The 22,429-nt window shown below is 37.4% G+C and overlaps 1 protein-coding gene and 1 long non-coding RNA gene across 6 annotated transcripts in view; one reads left to right on the top strand and one right to left on the bottom strand.

The window, feature by feature from the left end:
• Positions 1-1,180: 1,180 nt before the first annotated feature.
• LOC129035651 (uncharacterized) lies at positions 1,181-6,756 on the bottom strand. The gene is made up of 4 exons (XR_008502265.1): positions 6,419-6,756; positions 4,748-4,893; positions 1,778-1,837; positions 1,181-1,461 (listed from the first exon to the last, which is right to left on the bottom strand). It is a non-coding gene; the product is annotated as an uncharacterized LOC129035651 (long non-coding RNA).
• Positions 4,850-22,429, top strand: part of SNCA (synuclein alpha) — a 105,517-nt gene continuing 87,937 nt past the window's right edge. The window contains exons 1-4 of one of the 5 annotated variants that reach the window (XM_063663906.1): positions 4,850-4,902; positions 7,466-7,611; positions 14,961-15,002; positions 20,690-20,832. In XM_063663906.1, the coding sequence (XP_063519976.1) occupies positions 7,491-7,611; positions 14,961-15,002; positions 20,690-20,832 (306 nt within the window). In that variant the 5' untranslated portion in view covers positions 4,850-4,902; positions 7,466-7,490. Of the gene's footprint in view, positions 4,903-5,488; positions 6,693-7,465; positions 7,612-14,960; positions 15,003-20,689; positions 20,833-22,429 lie in introns of those variants that run through there. The other 4 variants (XM_054486242.2, XM_054486243.2, XM_054486244.2 and 1 more) reach the window with 4 other exon arrangements.

Genomic DNA, 22,429 nt, shown 5'->3' with positions numbered 1-22,429 from the left:
TTAAGATTAACTTATTAGTAATATTTAACATATATAAAGAATTATTAGACTGGGTATATAGACAAGCATTTTATTCTTGGAAGACAAAAGAAGAAAAACTGAATTCAACCGATGTATATGAAAATAAAAAGCAACAGTAAATTAAAAATAGATAAATAAATATATGATACAGTATAACATTTTATAGTCAAGATGATGTTACAAATCCGTATTTATTGACATGGATATGTTTTTATACTGAAGTGTTTATCAAATAGCCATTAAGAGATAACTTCTTTGAATAATTTGCTTTCTAAATTTCTTAACTACATAAATTTCCAGCTTTATATGGAAAACCAAGTTTTCAAACCATTAGTGATGTGCTTTTTATATAGTGTTCAAAAGTTTCTTTCTTTCTTTCTTTCTTTTTTTTCCCCCAAAATGGAGTCTTGCTCTGTTGCCCAGGCTGGAGTACAGTAGCACGATCTCGGCTCAGTGCAACAACCACCTCCTGGGTTCAAGCAATTCTCCTGCCTCAGCCCCCCAGGTAGCTGGAATTACAGGCACCTGCCACTACGTCCAGCTGATTTTTGTATTTTTAGTAGAGATGGGGTTTTACCATCTTGGCCAGGCTGGTCTCGACCTCCTGACCTCAGGTAATCTGCCCTCCTCAGCCTCCCAAAGTGCTGGGATTACAGGCGTGAGCCACCATGCCTGACCTAAAAAGTTTCTTAAATGTCACTTTATACTCTCAAATTATCTAGAAAGGAAAATGTATTAGATTCCTGGATATTTTGGATATTGTAAGGAACATACTTATTTGCTGTATATACTCTGTTTATAACAGTATTGTAACTTCAGTTCAAAACAATACACAAAACATTATAAGTTCCCTTGATATTTTAAAAATTCATTTATTTTCTTCCTTTCTGAATACAAATGCTGTTCAGTCTGTTGATTCTTCACTAATCTGAAATATTAGGGACTGATTTCTGAATTGGATATTCATTCTGAAGCCTTTCAGAGCCACTGGCACAAAGGGTCTGTCAAACTTGGAACACCATTTGTTGTATCATTTTATTTGTTTCTCTTGGCAGATCCACATAATTCATACAGGACTATGCCACTGTCTTTTGAAAGAAACCAGGTTTAAGAATGTAAAAATGTTAATAAAGACAGTGAATATTAATTCTGTCATTGTTACTGCATTTCTTCAAGCTGTGGCTGCAAACTGCTTTGAGTGATGTTATTGTAATTCACACATTAGGTAGAGAAAGAGATGTTTGGTAGATTTTTAATTAATGATCCCTATCAATGCTCCTTGACCTTTCCCACTCTATCTCTCCACAACTTCCATCCCTAGTTGGAAATTTTTTGCTTACCCATACTAAGTGAGAGTTATTGATGGGAAGGCATCAGATATCTCACGTGTGTTGTTGGTGGGATGGGAGACCGTGGAGGATGGGAATAGGTGGAAATGTACTGCAATGGAAAAAAGAAAAAAAAAAAAGCATGTCCTAGGACACCCAAAACATGGAGGCTAGACAATAACAACAGCCACTTGTACTGAGAGCTTCCACTCTGCCTGGCTCTTTGCTATGAACCACATTATTCATTCCTTACAACAATCAAACAAGACAAGTAAAATATCATGCCCATTCTTTAATGAAAAAACTAGAGATTAGAGAGGTTATAGATACTTGCTCTGAGTCACTGGTAATGAGTAGTAGAGCTTTAATAAGTCCCTGAATTTAGGTTGTATCTAGTACATTTACTCTTAGAAGTCTATCATGCTCACCAGAGTTGCAGAGTTGAGTGTATTTCTTGGGCTCATTAATGTGTTTTTTTCTTTCTAATACTAAAGTCATTTGAACTTGTTAGATTTTGAAATATTTAAATGTCTTTTCTATCTGGCTTTGATATCTTTAATCTTGGAATCTTGCATGCCTTCATATTCTTAGGACCACAAAACCACAGGAATATTTAAAATGATATCTAGTGGAAACAGTATGAAATTGGCCATGGGGTCAAATTAGAGAATCTGAATACTATGCTTCTTCTTGATTGCTCTTCATATTTCTTCACAGTAACCCTATTCCACCATCTCACGCTCACCCCCTTTCCAAAATCATAAATAATGCACTCCCAACAGTATGCATTAGGCTTTCTCTACTCTACCCACCATGAAATTACACTAGAAGCCTATCGCGATCTCAATACCTCGTCTCTCTTATACGTTTACAGAAGGTGGGAGGAAGGTGCAGATAGAGAATAAGAAGCAGGTGGCTCCAGCATCAACATTACATCACCCTTGTGTTCAAACAAATATGGAATATTATCCAAAGATAATAAAGATTGTATTTTCTTAACTTAAACACATTAAATCAGTCCTCTCTTTAATCACTTGTTAATGGGCAGCGTCTTTATTTTCATGCCATTCTACTCTGCTGTCTTTGCTATAGCACAAGTTTACCACATACCATACCTAAAAATTCAGTTGTTCTACGGGGGTAAACAAAGTCTAGGTTAAACATATATTTCATAGAATGTTAATCTATAGCAAAATTAATGAATTAAATTCAGATAAAACAATCCTATTAAGGTGTGGTAAAATATTCATATTTCACTTAGCAAAGAGAAAACCAAACATGATTATTGTAGTTATGAATAGAATATGCACGTTAGTAATGTTTCCAAATACATTATTACTTCATATTTCTTATGAGGTACAAGCCATTCAATTAGTTTAACGTTATATTCAGAGAGGCTAAAGATTTACTGAAGACCATGCTGTCCATCAATAATGAAAAGAAAAATTAAAAAAACTTTATTTTAACTTCTAGTTCCCTTCTTTGTACTTGAGCAGGTTTGCCTCCTTAAGAATACAGATTTAGAACATATGCAATATCACTATCAATATTATGTGTAATTAAAAGTTCATTGGATGTTTACTGTGTTCAAGGCATTTTGAGGGGTGATAAGAGTTAAACATATAGTTGTAATTCAAAATGACAATGAAATTAGTCTACAGTTTTCTTTTTTTGTAGGTAGCGAGAAATCATCTCCCCCTATTGAGGAATACCAATATAGAAAAGGCAAAACTTTAAATATGAATGAACTGTTTTATAATAACATAAGTTCTTCTTGATTTCCATTGTCACATCCAAATTTGAAGGCTATTTCTAACACAGCTGGGTTCTACCTTTTTCCTTCTCACTCTTTACCACACCCAATCTGTGAGGCTTCAGACAGAAACTGCTAAGTCAGGAGACAATTGTGCCTTCTGTAACAGTTTCTGTTAAATTGTCTCAGCTCTGCCACTTAAAAAAGCTAGGTGATCTCAGCGTATCACCAAAACTCTTGGAGCTCAGTTTCTCTGCCTATAAAAGTTACATAAAATGTAATTTATCTGCTTGTTATGACTAAATAACATAGTACATTAGTCCTTTGCCAAAGGACTAACAAGTTACCAAATAAAAATTTGGAATCATGTCAAATGTTTATAAGAAGTGCAACCGTCCAGAAATAATTCTCTCACATTGATCTGTTGTAATGAGACCTAAAATATCTCATTTTATTTACCTCTTTGACTTAAAGCACCAGGTCTCAAGGAGGTCACTGTTATACTATAAATATGTCATATGAAATAATATATTAAATAATTGTTGTAATACTCTATTGAGGTACTAGTTGTAATAAGGCACAATGGAAAACTTATACTATTAACAATAGTAAAAAGAAACAACAAAAAGCAATAAAAAACAAAACACCCATTCATGCAATGACATGAATGAACCTCACAAATATTATGCTGAGTAAAAGAAGTCAGACAGATATAAAACAAAGTTTATACTAAGTGATTAGATCTTTGTGACATTCTAGAATATGCACATGAAGGTACAAGGTAACTGTCTGGAATGATGAAAATGTCTTGTGTCTTCAAAATAGTGTGGGTTACACTAATGCATGGCTTTTTCAAAACTGATTTAAAGGGACACAACATCTGAGCATTTCCCTAGGTGTAAATTACACTGCAATTTTAAAGAATCATCTAATGACATTGTGGTTATTTTTAAACACTTCTTATATTTTGTGGATGCATACTGAATGTTTACAGCTGAAAAGATATATATATAAAGCTTGAATTTGGTGAAAAAAAAGAGGGAGGATTGGTAGTGATAAAGTGAGTGGACTTATGGATGAGACGTGATCAGCCATGCATTGAAAAAATGTAAAAGTTGGATGATCTTCACATGAGAGTCCTTTATTCTGTCTACTATTGCATATGTTTGACTATTTCCCATAACAAAAAGTTGAAAATAGAGCCATCACATGAGTTAATCTCCTCATTTACAAAAAAGAGAACTGGAAACAGAAGGAGAACAAAACTTGTTCAAGGTCTCAAAGCCAGACAGCAAACTAGCTCCCAAGTCCAACCTTCTTGCTTTGGTCCTAAGCAAACAAAAAATATTAATATGAGCTACTGCATTATGGAAAGTCTGCTTTTCCAAAGGGCAGACCAAGAGTTCAAGGAAGAGTTTAAATAATAAATATTTGTGATCTTACTTTCATGCTTTTCTATTTTCCATTGAACACATATGCATTATCTTCTATATGTCTTTTATGTATAATCATTTGCTTCCTGTTCCTTGCGGTTTTAAAGTTGTTTTGTATGTTTAAATTTTATTTTACTCAAATTTCAGAACCCAAATTAGTGCAAGAATCAGACAAAGCATAACTTTCAAAACAATTAAAAAAAAAAACATACAGCAAAAACGAGTTGTTGTTTCCCCCCTCCTCTTCCAGTGCTTAAATAATCTTCCGAATCCAGGCACAGAAAGCAAAGGCTTTCTGCTAGTGGGAGGAGCTTGCTTCTCCATTCTGGTGTGATCCAGGAACAGCTGTCTTCCAGCTCTGAAAGAGGTGAAAATGTGTTAAGCGATGCAAAAATTGTCTTGAAGTTCGCGTGTGTATGTCTGTGTGCATGTGCGTGTGGTGGGTGTGGGGAGAGAAAAGGGGGTGCCAATTCTGAGGGCAACGAGAATCAGAAGTCAGAAAGGTGAGTGGTGTGTAGCATCTCCCTTTCAGAAGGGGCTGAAGAAGAAATTGGATATGATGGTCCGGTAGGCTAAATCACGCTGGATTTGTCTCCCAGATAAAGGGAGGTCTGCAAAGTAAGTCCCATTTCTAGAGCGAAAAGCCTTAGGACCGCTTGTTTTAGATGGCTGGGGAATATTTATTCCTTGTTCCACTGATGGGAAAATCAGCGTCTGGCAGGCGCTGATTGGTGGAAAGGAAAATGGTGATAGTGGGGTGGGAAGAGGATTTGCTGAGCCTTCTCCTGCCTCCTCAACCTGTAACTCTTCCTTAGTAGTCTCCCCTTCACCCTCAGGACCCTTTCCGGCTCGTCCTAGATTAACAGCAAACGAAAACCTTGAAGATATTTGAACTAAAGCGACCCCTAACGTTGTAACCTGTGACCGTGATTAAATTTCAGCGATGCGAGGGCAAAGCGCTCTCGGCGGTGCGGTGTGAGCCACTTCCCTGCGCTGTCTGTCTCCTCCAGCAGCTCCCCAAGGGATAGGCTCGCCCTTGGTGGTCGACCCTCAGGCCCTCGGCTCTCCCAGGTCGACTCTGACGAGGGGTAGGGGGTGGTCCCCGGGAGGACCCAGAGAAAAGGCGGGGACAAGAAGGGAGGGGAATGGGAAAGAGGGAGAGGCATCATCCCAAGCCCAACCGCTCCCGATCGCCACAAGAGTGCTCGTGATCCTAAACTTGAGGTGAGGCGCAAAAGCGCCCCCAATTTCCCGCCTTGCGCAGCCAGGCAGGCGGCTGGAGTTGATGGTTCACCGTGCGCCCCCTGCCCCATCCCCATCCGAGATAGGGAACGAAGAGCACGCTGCAGGGAAAGCAGCGAGCGCCGGGAGAAGGGCGGGGAGAGGCGCTGACAAATCAGCGGTGGGGGCGGAGAGCCGAGGAGAAGAAGAAGGAGGAGGACGAGGAGGAGGAGGACGGCGACGGCCAGAAGGGGCCCAAGAGAGGGGGCGAGCGACCGAGCGCCGCGACGCGGGAGTGAGGTGCGTGCGGGCTGCAGCGCAGACCCCGGCCCGGCCCCTCCGAGAGCGTCCTGGGCGCTCCCTCACGCCTTCCCTTCAAGCCTTCTGCCTTTCCATCCTCGTGAGCGGAGAACTGGGAGTGGCCATTCGACGACGGGTTAGCGGGTTTGCCTCCCACGCCCCCAGCCTCGCGTCGCCGGCTCACAGCGGCCTCCTCTGGGGACAGTCCCCCTCCCGGTGCCGCCTCCGCCCTTCCTGTGCGCTCCTTTTCCTCCTTATTCCCTATTAAATATTATTTGGGAATTGTTTAAATTTTTTTTTTTTAAAGAGAGAGGTGGGGAGGAGTCGGAGTTGTGGAGAAGCAGAGGGACTCAGGTAAGTACCTGTGTATCTAAACGGGCGTCTTTGGAAATCCTGGAGAACGCCGGGTGGGAGACAAATGGTCGTGGGCACCGGGAGGGGGTGGTGCTGCCGTGAGGACCCGCTGGGCCAGGTCTCTGGGAGGTGAGTACTTGTCCCTTTGGGGAGCCTAAGGAAAGAGACTTGACCTGGCTTTCGTCCTGCTTCTGATATTCCCTTCTCCACAAGGGCTGAGAGATTAGGCTGCTTCTCCGGGATCCGCTTTTCCCCGGGAAACGCGAGGATGCTCCATGGAGCGTGAGCATCCAACTTTTATTTCTCTTACCTAAAATCTGTCTGCCCGCTCTCTTGGTTTTTCTCTGTAAAGTAAGCAAGCTGCGTTTGTTAAATAATGAAATGGAAGTGCAGGGAGGCCAAGTCAACAGGTGGTAAAGGGTTAACAAGGGCGGGCGCGGGGTCCGCCTGGGTGGAGGCTGAGAACGCCCCCTCAGGTGGCTGGCGCGGGGTTGGAGACGGCCCGCGAGTGTGAGCGGCGCCTGCTCAGGGTAGATAGCTGAGGGCGGGGGTGGATGTTCGGATGGATTAGAACCACCACCCTTGGGCTGGCTGTTTGCCTGAGGTTGAACCACACCCCGAGTGAGTAGTTAGTTCTCTTACCTACGCCTCTCCACCATCAACCTGTTAGCCTTCTTCTGGGATTCATGTTAAGGATGCCCCTGACCTTAAGCCTCCAGCTTCCATGCTTCTAACTCATACTGTTACCCTTTAGACCCCGGGAATTTAAAAAAGGGGTTAATTTTTTCATGCAACTCCACTTCTGAAATGCAGTAATAACAACTCAGAGGATTCATCCTAATCCATGGTTAGGTGGCTAGACTTTTACTAGCCAGGATGGATGGGAGATGCTAAATTTTTAATGCCAGAGCTAAAAATGTCTGCTTTGTCCAATGGTTAAATGAGTGTACACTTAAAAGAGTCTCACACTTTGGAGGGTTTCTCATGATTTTTCAGTGCTTTTTGTTTATTTTTCCCCAAAAGTTCTCATTCAAAGTGTATTTTATGTTTTCCAGTGTGGTGTAAAGGAATTCATTAGCCATGGATGTATTCATGAAAGGACTTTCAAAGGCCAAGGAGGGAGTTGTGGCTGCTGCTGAGAAAACCAAACAGGGTGTGGCAGAAGCAGCAGGAAAGACAAAAGAGGGTGTTCTCTATGTAGGTAGGTAAACCCCAAATGTCACTTTGGTGTTTGTTCATGACTGATGGGTTAGGATAATCAATACTCTAAATGCTGGTAGTTCTCTCTCTTGATTCATTTTTGCATCACTGCTTGTCAAAAAGGTGGACTGAGTCAGAGGTATGTGTAGGTAGGTGAATGTGAATGTGTGTATTTGAGCTAATAGTAAAAAATGCGACTGTTTGCTTTTCCAGATTTTTAATTTTGCCCTAATATTTAGGACTTTTTGAAAATGAATGTTTCTGTGCCTACATAATTCTATTTCAGAGGACAGTTTTAAAAACCCATAGTCTTTTAAAAAATAATCAAGAATATTCTTAAGAATCAAAATCATTGATGGGTCTGTGATTTCTTTTACCATCATGAATAATGTTTGTCAATTTTAATCCATTCTGATTTTTTAAATATGACTTTGATACGCCCCTGTGATGTGTATAAAGAGACCTATTTGTGGCCCTAAAATGGAAAGAACAGATTAGTCTTTGGTAGAGTTACTTCATGTGATCATTTGGTCTCTGTGAACACTGAGGACAGAGAAAAGTGCTTGAGGGCTGCTACTAATCTCTCAGAAACATTTATATAGTTCATCCATCAAATGACACACATACTAAAAGAATAAAGAAATTGATGCTTATTACCTACTTGTTCCTAAAGTTCCACCTTGGGGTATACACCCAAACTCTGACTGTCTTTTCTGTATCTTGAACTGTATTCAATTGAGTGTTATTTTACAAACCACTTTGAATTCCTTGGACAAGAATAGACACACATGCTCTCATCCACAGGCATAGACACACACACTCAACACAAACACACTGCCCATTCTTCCTCTCTTCTTTCTCCTCAGAGCTTTTTCACATTCTCTGGTGGCGACTATAGCAGTAAGAATCACAGGATGAACAGTCAGGTGGAGGATGAGAACACTGAGTTGCCTAGCTGAAACACATGCTCCGTCTATGTCTGCAAAGTGAAAGAAAGCTACACTATCTCTTCAAGATAGATCAGTGGGGGAAATTTTATACTTGGAATGATTTATATGAATGAGTCTCGTCAAAGTTCACAACACATTTTTTTTTCAGTTTTTTATTTCCAGTTTTTAGAGTCAGGGCCTTGCTCTGTCGCCCAGGCTGGACTGCAGTGATGCTGTCATAGCTCACTGCAGCCTTGAATTCCTGGGCTCAAGTCATGCCCCCACCTCAGCCTCCTGAGTAGCCAGGATTATAGGCATGTGCCACTGCCTCATTATTTAGACGTTTCTTATGTTGACTTAATCTTCCCACAAATCTTCAATTACTTTTTTTCTACCTTAAAACATATTTTCAGAAAGTCATTGAAATAGGGCGTTACAAGAGGAAAAAACTGATGAGTTAATTTTAAATATTTTATGAAGTGTGAATTATACCTTTTTAGATGGAATTTGGAATACTGAATCAGTGACATGCAGTTTATCAATATCTTTCCGTTTGTCCTCAGATTTCCAAGTTCTGCAAGCACAAGTTTCTTTGACTTAGTTACCTTATAACTGTTCATTGAAATCATTTTCAATGTCTCTCATGGCATTTAACACATAGCACATTCTATAAATTATTTATTGGTTACATTCTGAGTTCTAATTGAGAGTTGAACTTATACACAGAATTTAAGATAAAAAATGACCATGTGAAGACACAATAGTATAGTCCAGAGGTTGGCAAAATTTTTGGTAAGGAATCAGATAGCACGTATTTTAAGCCATGAGATCTATGTCTTGGCCAGGTGCTGTGGCTCAGGTCTTTAATCCCAGCACTTTGTGAGCCCAAGGCTGGTGGATCACTTGAGCCCAGGGATTTGAGACCAGCCTGGGCCACATGGTGAAACCCTGTTTCTACAAACAATGCAAAAATTAGCCGGGTATGGTAGCATGCACCTGTATTGCCAGCTACCCAGGAGGCTGAGGTAGGAGGATGGCTTGAGCCATACAGCTCGCTTCAGAGGTTGGTGAGCTGAGATCGAACCACTACACTCCAGCCTGGGTGATAGAGTGACACCCTGTCTAAAAAAAAAAAAATCTGTGTCTCCAGTCTGCTGTTGAAGTGTGAAGGTAGTCATAAACAATAACTAGTGTGGCTGTGTTCCAATAAAACTTCATTTACCAAAACAGGTGGTGGGCTGGAATTGTCTTGTAGGTTGTAGCTTGCTGACTACTGATAGAGTGGAAAGAACATGCACTAATCACAAAAACCAAAGTTTTAGTTGAGACTACATCACTTATTACCTTTAGGGTCTTGGGGAAGCGTACTTAACATCTCTGAGCATCACTTCCCTGATTAGTAAAAAATATGATTTAGAAAACTGCAACTACCTGGCAGTTTTTTGTGAGAATGTCATAATAAGACAGGACATATGAATAATTGAGCACACTTTTATATATAGGAACCATGGTTATTATTATCAAATAAACTCTCCAACGGAATAATTACTTTGCCAGCATGTTTTCTATTTATTCTTTTGTCCTTCATTACATACCTAATTTAAAATATTGGAGGTGACCAAAGACCATTTCATAATTTCACTTACGGCCGAAGATGTTTGGTAGAAGCCTCATAAGAAAAGTAATCTCATTCCTTTATAAGAATATACTTTTGACAACTACTTTTTAACTCATTGAAGAACTACCTTAATGATCAGTGTTATTTTTGTGGGTTTTGCTCCCTCCATTTTTGTTATCTGTGTACACAAATTTTCAATCAACGTACTTCAATTTAATAGACAAAAATTTCTTCAGATGACTCAGAAATTAATTAGATCTAAATTCAAAAGCAGAAAGATTTAATTATCTTTATATAATGCTAAGTAATATAAATGCAATAAATGCAAGAAAATGATGATCTTTGAGTCTCTTCCAATGCCACTCTGCTCAATAAGCCGCAGTGGCCGTCAGTGAAATTGATAGTAAATTCTCAAGTCAAAATGTGCTTCACCTCACTAAGCTGACAAAGTCAACATAACATGCACAACAGGGATAGCTGAGTTCTCAAAACTCTCAGGTATTACTTCTGACATTCTTCTCCACTCTGTGCTCTTTTGAGGTTGGGAAGACAAGATAGGGTGGGTGTGGGACACCTCCACTCAGGGAAGCCATCAGCTCTGGTGTCCCTACAGCATTTATACCTTGCTAGTCACATAACCACTTGGCACCTATTTTGTAGCTGTATGTTATCAATTACAGATTACTCATAAATTAAAGGCTAACCATCAATTACAGATTATTAGTAAATAATTATGACCTCAAAAAACAGCTGATTGGTTTGATACATGGTAACCTTATGAGGACTCTCATTTATCTCTTTTTTTTCAAGGTATATACATGTCTTTTTGTTTGGGGTTACACTACAAAAATATAAAATATGTTGCATAAGATATTTATAAAAAATAATTAATTATAAGTTCTAATGATGTGGTTTAGTGGCATTCTTTCTTTTTCTTTTTTTCTGAGATAGGGTCTCAATCTGTCACTTCACTCCAGGCTGAAGTGCAGTGGTGTGATCTCAGCTCACTGCAACCTCCGCCTCCCAGGTTCAAGTGATTCTCCTGATTCAGCCTCCTGAGTAGCTGAAATTACAGGCATGCGCCACCAAACCTGGCTAATTTTTGTATTTTTAGTAGAGACGGGGTTTCACCATGTTAGCCAGGATGGTCTCGAACTCCTGATCTCGTGATCCCCACACCTCGGCCTCCCAAAGTGCTGGGATTACAGGTGTGAGCCATTGCGCCCAGCCTAGTGGCATTCTTTTTTAAAAATAAATTTAATTGTGTATATTTAGGGTATACAACATGATGTTATGGGATACATTAGACACTAAAAAAATTACTATATTGAAGCAAATTAATATATTCATAATCTCCCATAGTTACCTTTTTTGTTGTTTTTGTGGCAAGGGCAGCTAAAATCCACTTCTTTATCATAAATCTCAAATATAGTACAATTTTATCACCTATAATCCTCATACATTAGATCTGTACACTTGTTCATCCTACACATCTGCTACTTGCTTGGACCCTCTGGCCTATATGTCCCTATTTTCTACCTACTTTTCCACCCCTATTAACCCTGTTTTTTACTTAGTCTCTGTATATTTGAATTTTGTTTCAAGCTTCCACATATATGTGAGATAATGTAATATTTTTCTTTCTGTGTTTGGCTTATTTCACTTAGCATAATGTTGTCTGGGTTCATCCATATTGTAAATGGTAGGATCTTGTTTTTTTAGGGCTGACTGATATTCCATTGTATCTATGTACCACAGTCTTTTTATCTACCTATCTATCGGTAAACACTTTAGTTGTGGCTATTATATTTTTCTTTTTTTCTTTTTTGGAGACAGGGTCTTGCTGTCACCCAGGCTGCAATGGAGTGGTGTTATCATAGCTCACTGTAACCTCAAACTTCTGGGCTCAAGAGATCCTCCTGCCTTGGCCTCCCAAGTAGCTGGGACTACAGGCATACATTACCATGCCTGGCTAATTTTTAATATTTTTTGTAGATATAGCATCTCACTCTGTTGCCCAGACTGGTCTCAAACTCATAATTCAAATTTAAAATAGAGTATGACAATTCTGTAAAATATAAAAAACATGTCCACTCCATATAGGAAGTTATACAATGAGAAGACGACAAACACTATTTACATTACTGTTGATAAGTTTTTAACAAAGAAATAAAACACTTTAATTTTTAATGTTTTAAATTCTGGTTTGCTAAATAAATAAATATTAGTTTTAGTGTTTTTAAAATTCCTTGTATATTTATAAGTGATCTTCCTGCCTCGACCTCCCAAAGCACTGGGATTCCAAGCAAGAGCCACTGTGTTGGGCCCTTGGGAACAGATATGCTGAAATCTTTTCTTGTGGATCTACACCCAGAAGAGGGATTGCTGGGTCATATGCTACTCTATTTTTAATTTTTCTTTTATTTTTAGTGAACATGTAATAATTGTATATAATTGTGGGATCCAGAATTGTATTTCCATACATGTATACAATGTGTGATAATCAAATCAGGGTAATTAACATATCCATTACCTGAAACATTTATCATTCCTTTGTGTTAAGAACATTAAAAATTAAAAATTCTCTCTTCTAGATTTTTGAACATATGCAATAAACTATTGTTAAGTATATCACCCTACAGTACTACAGAATGCTGGAACTTATTCCTCATATTTGGCTCCAATTTCATATTCCTTAACCAACCTCTCCATGTCCTCCCCTCCCTCTTACCCTTGTCAGCGTCTAATAATCATAATTCTACTGTCTACTTCTATCTCATTGTCTTTGATTTAGAATACGTTTCATAACTTAACCAAAGGTCAAATTCTTAGGTACTGCTAAGGCAAAGAACAAAGATCGCATTCCAGCTGTTAGACATTTCTTACTACTAGTCATTTTTAAGACAACATGGGATGCAGGGGGTAAGGATGAGAAATAGAGATTGAAACATATTCTCTTAAATATCAGCTATTCTCACTCTGCATAGTTCTAGCACACACAAATTCCAGTTACTATGGTTAGTTAAATGACACCAGCCCCTAACAACACAATTCAAATTTCTGTTACCACAGTATACTGAAAGTCATTGCATAAAGTACAAGCTTCGCTGCTAACTCTTCAGCCTTCAAATCATTACATAAATAACAGAGACCCATTATAATCAGTGACAAAACCACAGCACTTGTTTCAAAGCTTTTTGGAGATTGGTTGCTTCATATCTGTTATGCAGTTCATACAGACAGCAATGCCCCTACTTGTGTGGCCACATTGTCTCCCAGTGGTGAGCCCATGTGATGTTTCACAAAAATGCGCAATCAAAAGAGGAAACTGGCCAGCAAAGATGAAAGAGTAGCAAACAAAGGAAGTGAAACATGCTGGAAGTAAAATTTGAATCAAACATAAGTTGATTTATACAAGAAGTAGCCACCCCGAGGATGTTGTCACTGCTGCAATTCAGGAGACTCTAAATATGCAGTCAGAGGAACGTATTGAGGTGAAGGTATCCGTATAATGGGGAAAGAGGTTGTGATAAAGAGTGAAGGTGTCCCGGAGGAAGCGATGCTGAAAAATACACCTTATGTTAAATACACTGTTAGTATATCATGACATTAAAGTGCAAATGGTAACATTTTGTAAACTGATCCAAACTTAAAAAGGAGAATGATAATTCTGTAAAACATAAAAATCATGCCTATTCCATAAATTATACAGTGTGAATTACACTGAAAAATCCAACATTAGAGAGGATATGAATAAAATTTTTCACAAGCATAATTTTAATAATACACATAATAATTATTTGTATTCAAGTTTAGTAATGGTCAAGGTTTGGAAGAAATTCTGATCCTGTGTGGAGACCCTAGTTTGAATGTGCTTATAGCCTATTATTACATGTGTAATGTTACATAAATTACTTAACTCAGATTTTTAATTTCATCAGATATTTAAAATGGGCATAATATAACTATATTAAATGGATGTTATGAAGATTAAATAAGATGATATGTAAAATGTGGTTTTTTGTTTGTTTGTTTGTTTGTTTTTTGAGACAGAGTCTTGCTCTGTTACCCAGGCTGAAGTGCAGTGGCACAATCTCGGCTCACTGCAAGTTCTGCCTCCCAGGTTCACGCCATTCTCCTGCCTCAGCCTCCCAAGTAGCTGGGACTACAGGCACCCGCCACCACGCCTGGCTAATTTTTTGTATTTTTGGTAAAGATGGGGTTTCACCATATTAGCCAGGATGGTCTCGATCTCCTGACCTCGTGATCTGCCTGCCTTGGCCTCCCAAAGTGCTGGGATTACAGGCATGAGCCACCGCATCCGGCCTAAAATGTTTGTTTACATAATGGGTGTTCAGCACATGTTAAATAGCCTTCTCTCCATCCTTTTTCGCTTTTGTTTCATGGGTTGACTGATCTGTCTCTAGTGCTGTACTTTTAAAGCTTCTACAGCTCTGAATTCAAAATTATCTTCTCACTGGGCCCCAGTGTTATCTCATTCTTTTTTCTCCTCTGTAAGTTGACATGTGATGTGGGAGCAAAGGGGATAAAGTCATTATTTTGTGCTAAAATCATAATTGGAGAGGACCTCCTGTTAGCTGGGCTTTCTTCTATTTATTGTGGTGGTTACTGGAGTTCCTTCTTCTAGTTTTAGGATATATATATATTTTTTTTTCTTTCCCTGAAGATATAATAATATACAGACTTCTGAAGATTGAGATTTTTAAATTAGTTGTATTGAAAACTAGCTAATCAGCAATGTAAGGCTAGCTTGAGACTTATGTCTTGAATTTGTTTTTGTAGGCTCCAAAACCAAGGAGGGAGTGGTGCATGGTGTGGCAACAGGTAAGCTCCATTGTGCTTATATCCAGAGATGATATTTAAAATATCTAGTGATTAGTGTGGCCCAGTATTCCACATTCTGAATGAAACTGTAAAACAATCACTGAGCATTCTAAGAGCATATCCGTCTTATTGAAACTGAATTCTTTATAAAGTATTTTTAAATAGGTAAATATTGATTATAAATAAAAAATATACTTGCCAAGAATAATGATGGCTTTGAATTGATAAGCTATGTTTATAGTAAGTGGGCATTTAAATATTCTGACCAAAAATGTATTGACAAACTGCTGACAAAAATAAAATGTGAATATTGCCATAATTTTAAAAAAAGTAAAATTTCTGTTGATTACAGTAAAATATTTTGACCTTAAATTATGTTGATTATAATATTCCTTTGATAATTCAGAGTGCATTTCAGGAAACACCCTTGGACAGTCAGTAAATTGTTTATTGTATTTATATTTGTATTGTTATGGTATAGCTATTTGTACAAGTATTATTGTGCAATTATTACATTTCTGATTATATTATTCATTTGGCCTAAATTTACCAAGAATTTGAATAAGTCAATTAGGTTTACAATCAAGAAATATCAAAAATGATGATAATCATCATCAGATGTTGAGGAAGATAAGGATGAGAGTGCCAGAAATAGAAAAATCAAAGGAGAACCAAAATTTAACAAATTAAAAGCCCACAGATTTGCTGTAATTAAGTTTTCTGTTGTTAAGTACTCCACGTTTCCTGGCAGATGTGGTGAAGCAAAAGATATAATCAGAAATATAATTTATATGATCAGAAAGCTTTAAACACAATAGTGCCTATAAAAATAAAATCTTCCTATCACTGACTTCTAAAATGGAAAGGAAGACAATGTTATGGGAATCTTAATACAGTGTCGTGGATGGAACTAAAAACACAGGAGTCAGATCTTCTTGGTTCAGCTTCCTCCTTACTCCTTATCAGCTGTGTGTTTTTTGCAAGATTCTTCACCTCTCTGTGATTTAGCTTCCTCATCTATAAAATAATTCAGTGAATTAATGTACACAAAATATCTGGAAAACAAAAGCAAACCATATGTATTTTATAAGTGTTACTTATAGTTTTATAGTGAACTTTATCTTGTGCAACATTTTTACAACTAGTGGAGAAAAATATTTCTTTAAATGAATACTTTTGATTTAAAAATCAGAGTGTAAAAATAAAACAGACTCCTTTGAAACTAGTTCTGTTAGAAGTTAATTGTGCATCTTTAATGGGCTCTGTTGCAATCCAACAGAGAACTAGGTAAGTAAGTGGACTATGTTGACTTCTAGGGACCTCCTATAAATATGATATTGTGAAGCATGATTATAATAAGAACTAGATAACAGACAGGTGGAGACTCCACTAACTGAAGAGGGTCAACCTAGATGAATGGTGTTCCATTTAGTAGTTGAGGAAGAACCCATGAGGTTTAGAAAGCAGACAAGCATGTGGCAAGTTTTGGAGTCAGTGGTAAAAATTAAATAACCCAACTATTACTGTCACCTAATGATCTAATGGAGACTGTGGAGATGGGCTGCATTTTTTTAGTCTTCTCCAGAATGCCAAAATGTAAACACATATCTGTGTGTGTGTGTGTGTGTGTGTGTGTGTGAGAGAGAGAGAGAGAGAGACTGAAGTTTGTACAATTAGACATTTTATAAAATGTTTTCTGAAGGACAGTGGCTTACAATCTTAAGTTTCTCCAACATTGTACAATGTTGGGAGACTTTGCATACTTTATTTTCTCTTTAGTATATTAAGGAATCTGAGATGTCCTACAGTAAAGAAATTTGCATTACATAGTTAAAATCAGGGTTATTCAAACTTTTTGATTATTGAAACCTTTCTTCATTAGTTACTAGGGTTGAATGAAACTAGTGTTCCACAGAAAACTATGGGAAATGTTGCTAGGCAGTAAGGACATGGTGATTTCAGCATGGGCAATATTTACAGCAATTGCACCCATGAACTACCCTGGAAGTAGTGAAATAACCAAAAATGCTGCCATAACTAGTATGGCTATGAGAAACACATTGGGATAAATCAGCTGCTATCATAATCATTCCTCTCTCACATCAGATAAATGAATTAACTTTTTGAATAGGGTTATTTAATATAAAGTGCTTAAGTCTAATTATGAGAAGAAATAAGATAATTACATTTCAATGGTTAAAGAGAGGGAGAATAATTTGCATATTATGCCTGATGTAAAATGTTTATTATGGGTACATATTAAGTGCTAACTAATTGTCAATTGTTCTTGTTACAAGTCTTAATGCAGGGAAACAAGAAACTATTACATAGTACCTAATATTATCTTCTAATATTAAAGAAACAATTTCCCCTAAATTCATCCCATTAGCTTTTATTTTTTTCGGTGGGGCAGGGGAGAAATATAGACTTAAGTAAACTTGGGCTGGGAACTTTCCACCTACAAAGTTCAAGGAAAATAAATTATCCTAGTTAGATAATACCAATGAAAAATCCACCAACTTAAATCCTGGCTGTTTGATCTCAGTTATCAATTTAATGCATCATATTATAGAAATATATGAAAATGTGTTTAATTAAACTTACTGAATGATATGTATTTTAAGGTACTTTAAAAATAAACTATGATATAAATTTACTTATTTTTCATGCAAGTATAATATAAAGAAATTTCTAACACGAGATTTTCTGAAGGTTTTGATTCTTATAAATTTATTACATCATAATGAACAAAACTAATTTTCAACATATTATGATTTAAATTTCCTTAGTAAATTGTTTTAAATTTATTTTCTTTAAATCCATCACTTGTATAACAATTCAAAACCAGATATTAATTTTATAATTTTGTTTAATGTCAAAGGTTAGATTTGGCTATATCTATTCTAAAAGTTGGTATCACATTTCCTTTTTGGAATTTTATTTTTAAAGTAGCTAAAGTCAAATATAAACCTATTATTTATATTAATGCAGACATTAGAGATAGACACTAAATTCATTTTAGTATATTCTAAATTATTTATTATCTACTATGAAATAATATAAAGAAAAATAAAGCAGAATCCCTGATTTCAAAGAACTCAATTGCTGAAAAACAGATATCATTTATTAGACACAAAATGTACTAATATGAGTGTGTCTCTTTTCCTTTTGTTTTGTCACCTGTCATTTGGAATGTCAGTGAGTAGAGAAATAGTGTGAAAAGCCCTCAAGGGGAAAAATAGAGGTTAAAGGTCAGCAGAGACCCTACTAGAGAAATCAGTTCTACAGAAATGTTTTTAAATGTGTCGATTATTGCTACATGTACACTGTCATTTTGTAATGTAACCATTTTATTTATGATTATAATAATAAAACAATGAAATTGTAATGTGCAGAGTACATTTTACTGTGCAGTGTATTGCATTAAAACTAGATTAAAATTTATACATATATAAAAGGTTATCTAGATATTATAAAATTTATGGCTGGATCTGTAAAAAATTCAAAACCTATTTTTAATCTTGCTTTGAGATTTTATAACAAGAAAATGTTCGTTTCAAGCAAAATTTTCAATTCACGTCCTTGAAAAGGAAAAAAATGACAACTTGAAACACATAATTGACTATTTTTAAAGGATCAACATTTCAGAAATGTTTTAAAACATAAGATTTTCAGTACAGCTTTTCACTGGCATTTAAATCGAACTTTGAATTGTAAATAGCTCTTATTCTTAAGGAGACATCAGCCATATCCTTAGAAGTGGCACGGAGTTGGTAGGTAGTTGTACAAAATTCTAGCCTAAAAGACAAATAGGGAGCAACACTACTGTGGACCCTTTCTGGTCTTGGGCTGTGTGGCTATGTCAGGCTTCCCCACATTGCCTGAACTAAAGAGAAAGCCTCTTGTCCTTACAGACCCCCTTAGCTTCTATGACTTACATAGTCTATTTGAAAACGAATTGCTTTGTCCACACCATTTAAATATTGGCTTCAGGCCGGGCGCGGTGGCTCACGCCTGTTGTCCCAGCACTTTGGGAGGCCGAGGCGGGTGGATCACGAGGTCAGGAGATCGAGACCATCCTGGCTAACACGGTGAAACCCTGTCTCTACTAAAAATACAAAAATATTAGCCGGGCGTGGTGGCGTGCGCCTGTAGTCCCAGCTGCTGGGGAGGCTGAGGCAGGAGAATGGCGTGAACCCGTGAGTCGGAGCTTGCAGTAAGCCGAGATTGTGCCATTGCACTCCAGCCTGGATGACAGAGCAAGTCTCTGTCTCTAAATAAATAAATAAATAAATAAATATTGGCTTCTTCAACTGGTGAGATGAAACCTATACAATAATCATGTGAATAGCACTAAAGAGCTGACATGGTGTAACTCCTCTCAGACTAAGGCTTATCTGGGGAGTACAAAGCATGTCAAGAAAATGTGCCTTCATTTCCTTAGATGAGTGTCCCCATCCTCCACTCTCCTCCATTGTTCTCCTCTCTGCCTCTATGATATCAACTTTTTTTTTCTTTAGATTCCACATGAGTGAGATCATGTGGTTGTTTGCCTTTCTGTTTCTGGCTTATTTAACTGAACAAGAAAAATTTTGACATGAAATTAAACTTCTGCTTGTAAACTCAATTCAAACTATTTACACTGTCTACTCAAAAATGTTAACCTATTTTAATAAATCTACTGAATGACCACATCTCATTTTGTTTTATGAAAAGAAATTGTAAGGGTGCTCAATAGTCTCTTCATTTTCATACTGTCTAGCTCCTTTGCTCCTATTAAAATTACTGCAAATTTAGCTTTTTAAGAACCTTTTGTTTCACTACCTGAAGTTCCATAAAAAGATCCAAGTTCCTTCACAACCATTTCTTATGCTGTTATTCATACATATGTGATAATACCACGTCTGAACACATAGATAATTAAGTAGGGGCTGGGCGCGGTGGATCATGCCTATAATCCTAGCACTTTGGGAGGCCAAGGCGGGTAGATCACCTGAGGTTAGGAGTTCGAGACCAGCCTGGCCAACATGATGAAACGCTGTTTCTACTAAAAATACAAAAAAAAAAAAAAAAATTAGCCACGCATGGTTGTGGGCACCTGTAATCCCAGCTACTCGGGAGACTGAGGCAGGAGAATAGCTTGAACTCAGGAGGCGGAGGTTGCTGTGAGCTGAGATTGTGCCATTGCATTCCAGCCTGGGCAACAAGAATGAAACTCCATCTCATATAAATAAACAAATAGAAGTATGTATTGTGTTGTTTAGAAGGTGTGGTGGAAATTAACTTGCCGAGTGAGATCAAAGGATTGGCACTGAATTGAAATAAATAAATATTCATGCCGAGTCTGGTTCAAGTATAACTGCACCTGTAAGAATTGCTTTCTGTAAACTTTCCTTAGTATAAACCAAATCCAGATCACTCATGGCTTTACATTCCTGATCGTTAAACTTGAAGCACTTTTTAATACTGCATGACTTTAGCAAAAATATCTTAGCCAAGATTCAATGTTTGGTTGAACCACACTCACTTGGACATCTTGGTGGCTTTTGTTTCTTCTGACCCCTCAGTTATCTATGGCTTGTGTAGATACAGGTGTATGGAAGTCGATGGCTAGTGGAAGTGGAATGATTTTAAGTCACTGTTATTCTACCACCCTTTAATCTGTTGTTGCTCTTTATTTGTACCAGTGGCTGAGAAGACCAAAGAGCAAGTGACAAACGTTGGAGGAGCGGTGGTGACGGGTGTGACAGCAGTAGCCCAGAAGACAGTGGAGGGAGCAGGGAGCATTGCAGCAGCCACTGGCTTTGTCAAAAAGGACCAGTTGGGCAAGGTATGGCTGTAGACATTTTGTGTTACATTTATAAGCTGGTGAGATTACGGTTCATTTTCACGTGAGGCCTGGAGGCAGGAGCAAGATACTTACTGTGGGGAACGGCTACCTGACCCTCCCCTTGTGAAAAAGTGCTACCTTTATATTGGTCTTGCTTGTTTCAGGCATTAACCCAGATAAATGCCATGCAAATTTTACAATTATCATGATTGTTTCAATTTCTGGAAGAAAGTTAATGAAACAAAAAATGTAGTAAAATGCCAAAGGAACAGTGACATTTCAGAAAGAATGAGGGCTTTCATGTTAACTATAAGTCTTGGAATTTCTCCTCCTTGGAGTAACAAATCCCTTTGTGCCTAATTTCCTAATTTCCAAAATAAAGTTCTTTTACTTGATTTCTTTATAGTGACGTCATCTCTTATTAAATGGCATATCTGCATATTACATAACAGTTCATTGCCAAATACATATTTGTGAGAACTGAGAGACTTAAAATACATACCAACCAGAGATCATAGTTTTGAGGTAGATTTTAAAATTCTGAGAAGAATTTTCACTGAATTTTTTTGACAAACATGGGACACGAATAAGATTATATCAAAGATATTATAACTTTCATTTTAAATATAGAACTAATACAGTATGAGGTGTCAACAATGATGAAATTTTACAAATGTCACCACTACAACAGCAAAATAATTTTTGCTTTTTCCCTGCCACAATGGCCTCCTTGCTATTTCTTGAATAAATCAAGCATACCCTTGCCCTGATACATTCTTGGGGAGGCCTGCCCTAATCTATATAAAATTGGAGCCATTCTTCTCACCTCTGGTATTCCCAGTCTCCCTACTTTTTTTCTTTTCTTTTCTTTCTTTCTTTCTTTTTCTTTCCTTCTTTCTTTTTCTTTCCTTCTTTCTCTTTTTTTTCTTTCTTTCTTTTCCCTTCCTTCCTTCCTTCCTTCCTCCCTTCCTTCCTCCCTCTCTCTCTCTCCCTTCCTTCCTTTCTTTCTTCTTTCTTTCTTTCTTCCTTCCTTCATTCCTTCCTTCTTTCCTTTTCTTTCTTTGCCAAAGTGTTATTCACCTTTAAATATAATACATAATATGCTTACTTTAATGCATGTTTTTAATTTTATTTCTCCCTTCTAGAATGTAGGCACCATGAGAGTGAAATATATTTATTTTGTTCACTGATATTTCACCAGTGTCTGGGAGAGTTTCCAACTTATAGTAGACAATTAACAAACATTTATTAAATTAAGGAGGGAAGGAAGTAAGTGAGTAAGCAGAACAACTTCTATTTCTGGGTCTTTTATAATCATATGCTTAGTATAAGAACAGTGCTATTCAGCTATTCAAAAGTTACAATCAAAATGATTTTGGATGAATATCTTGAAAATTGTGAGAAAGAAGTTTTATTTGCTGGCAAACTATTCTGGGTTTTTTCCACTTCATGTAATCCTAAGTAGCAGCCTTACCTTGATAGCCCATTAAAACTCTGATAATAAAAAGGCAGAACAAAAATATCTGTGATATATTTAGATTTACTACATGTAGTTACATGTCTAGTGTCTGGTGCAATGGATGCTAATTATGGCAAA

The sequence above is a fragment of the Pongo pygmaeus genome, chromosome 3 (assembly GCF_028885625.2).
Source record: "Pongo pygmaeus isolate AG05252 chromosome 3, NHGRI_mPonPyg2-v2.0_pri, whole genome shotgun sequence".
Classification (NCBI taxonomy): domain Eukaryota; kingdom Metazoa; phylum Chordata; class Mammalia; order Primates; family Hominidae; genus Pongo; species Pongo pygmaeus.
This window is presented reverse-complemented; position numbering and strand designations above follow the sequence as displayed.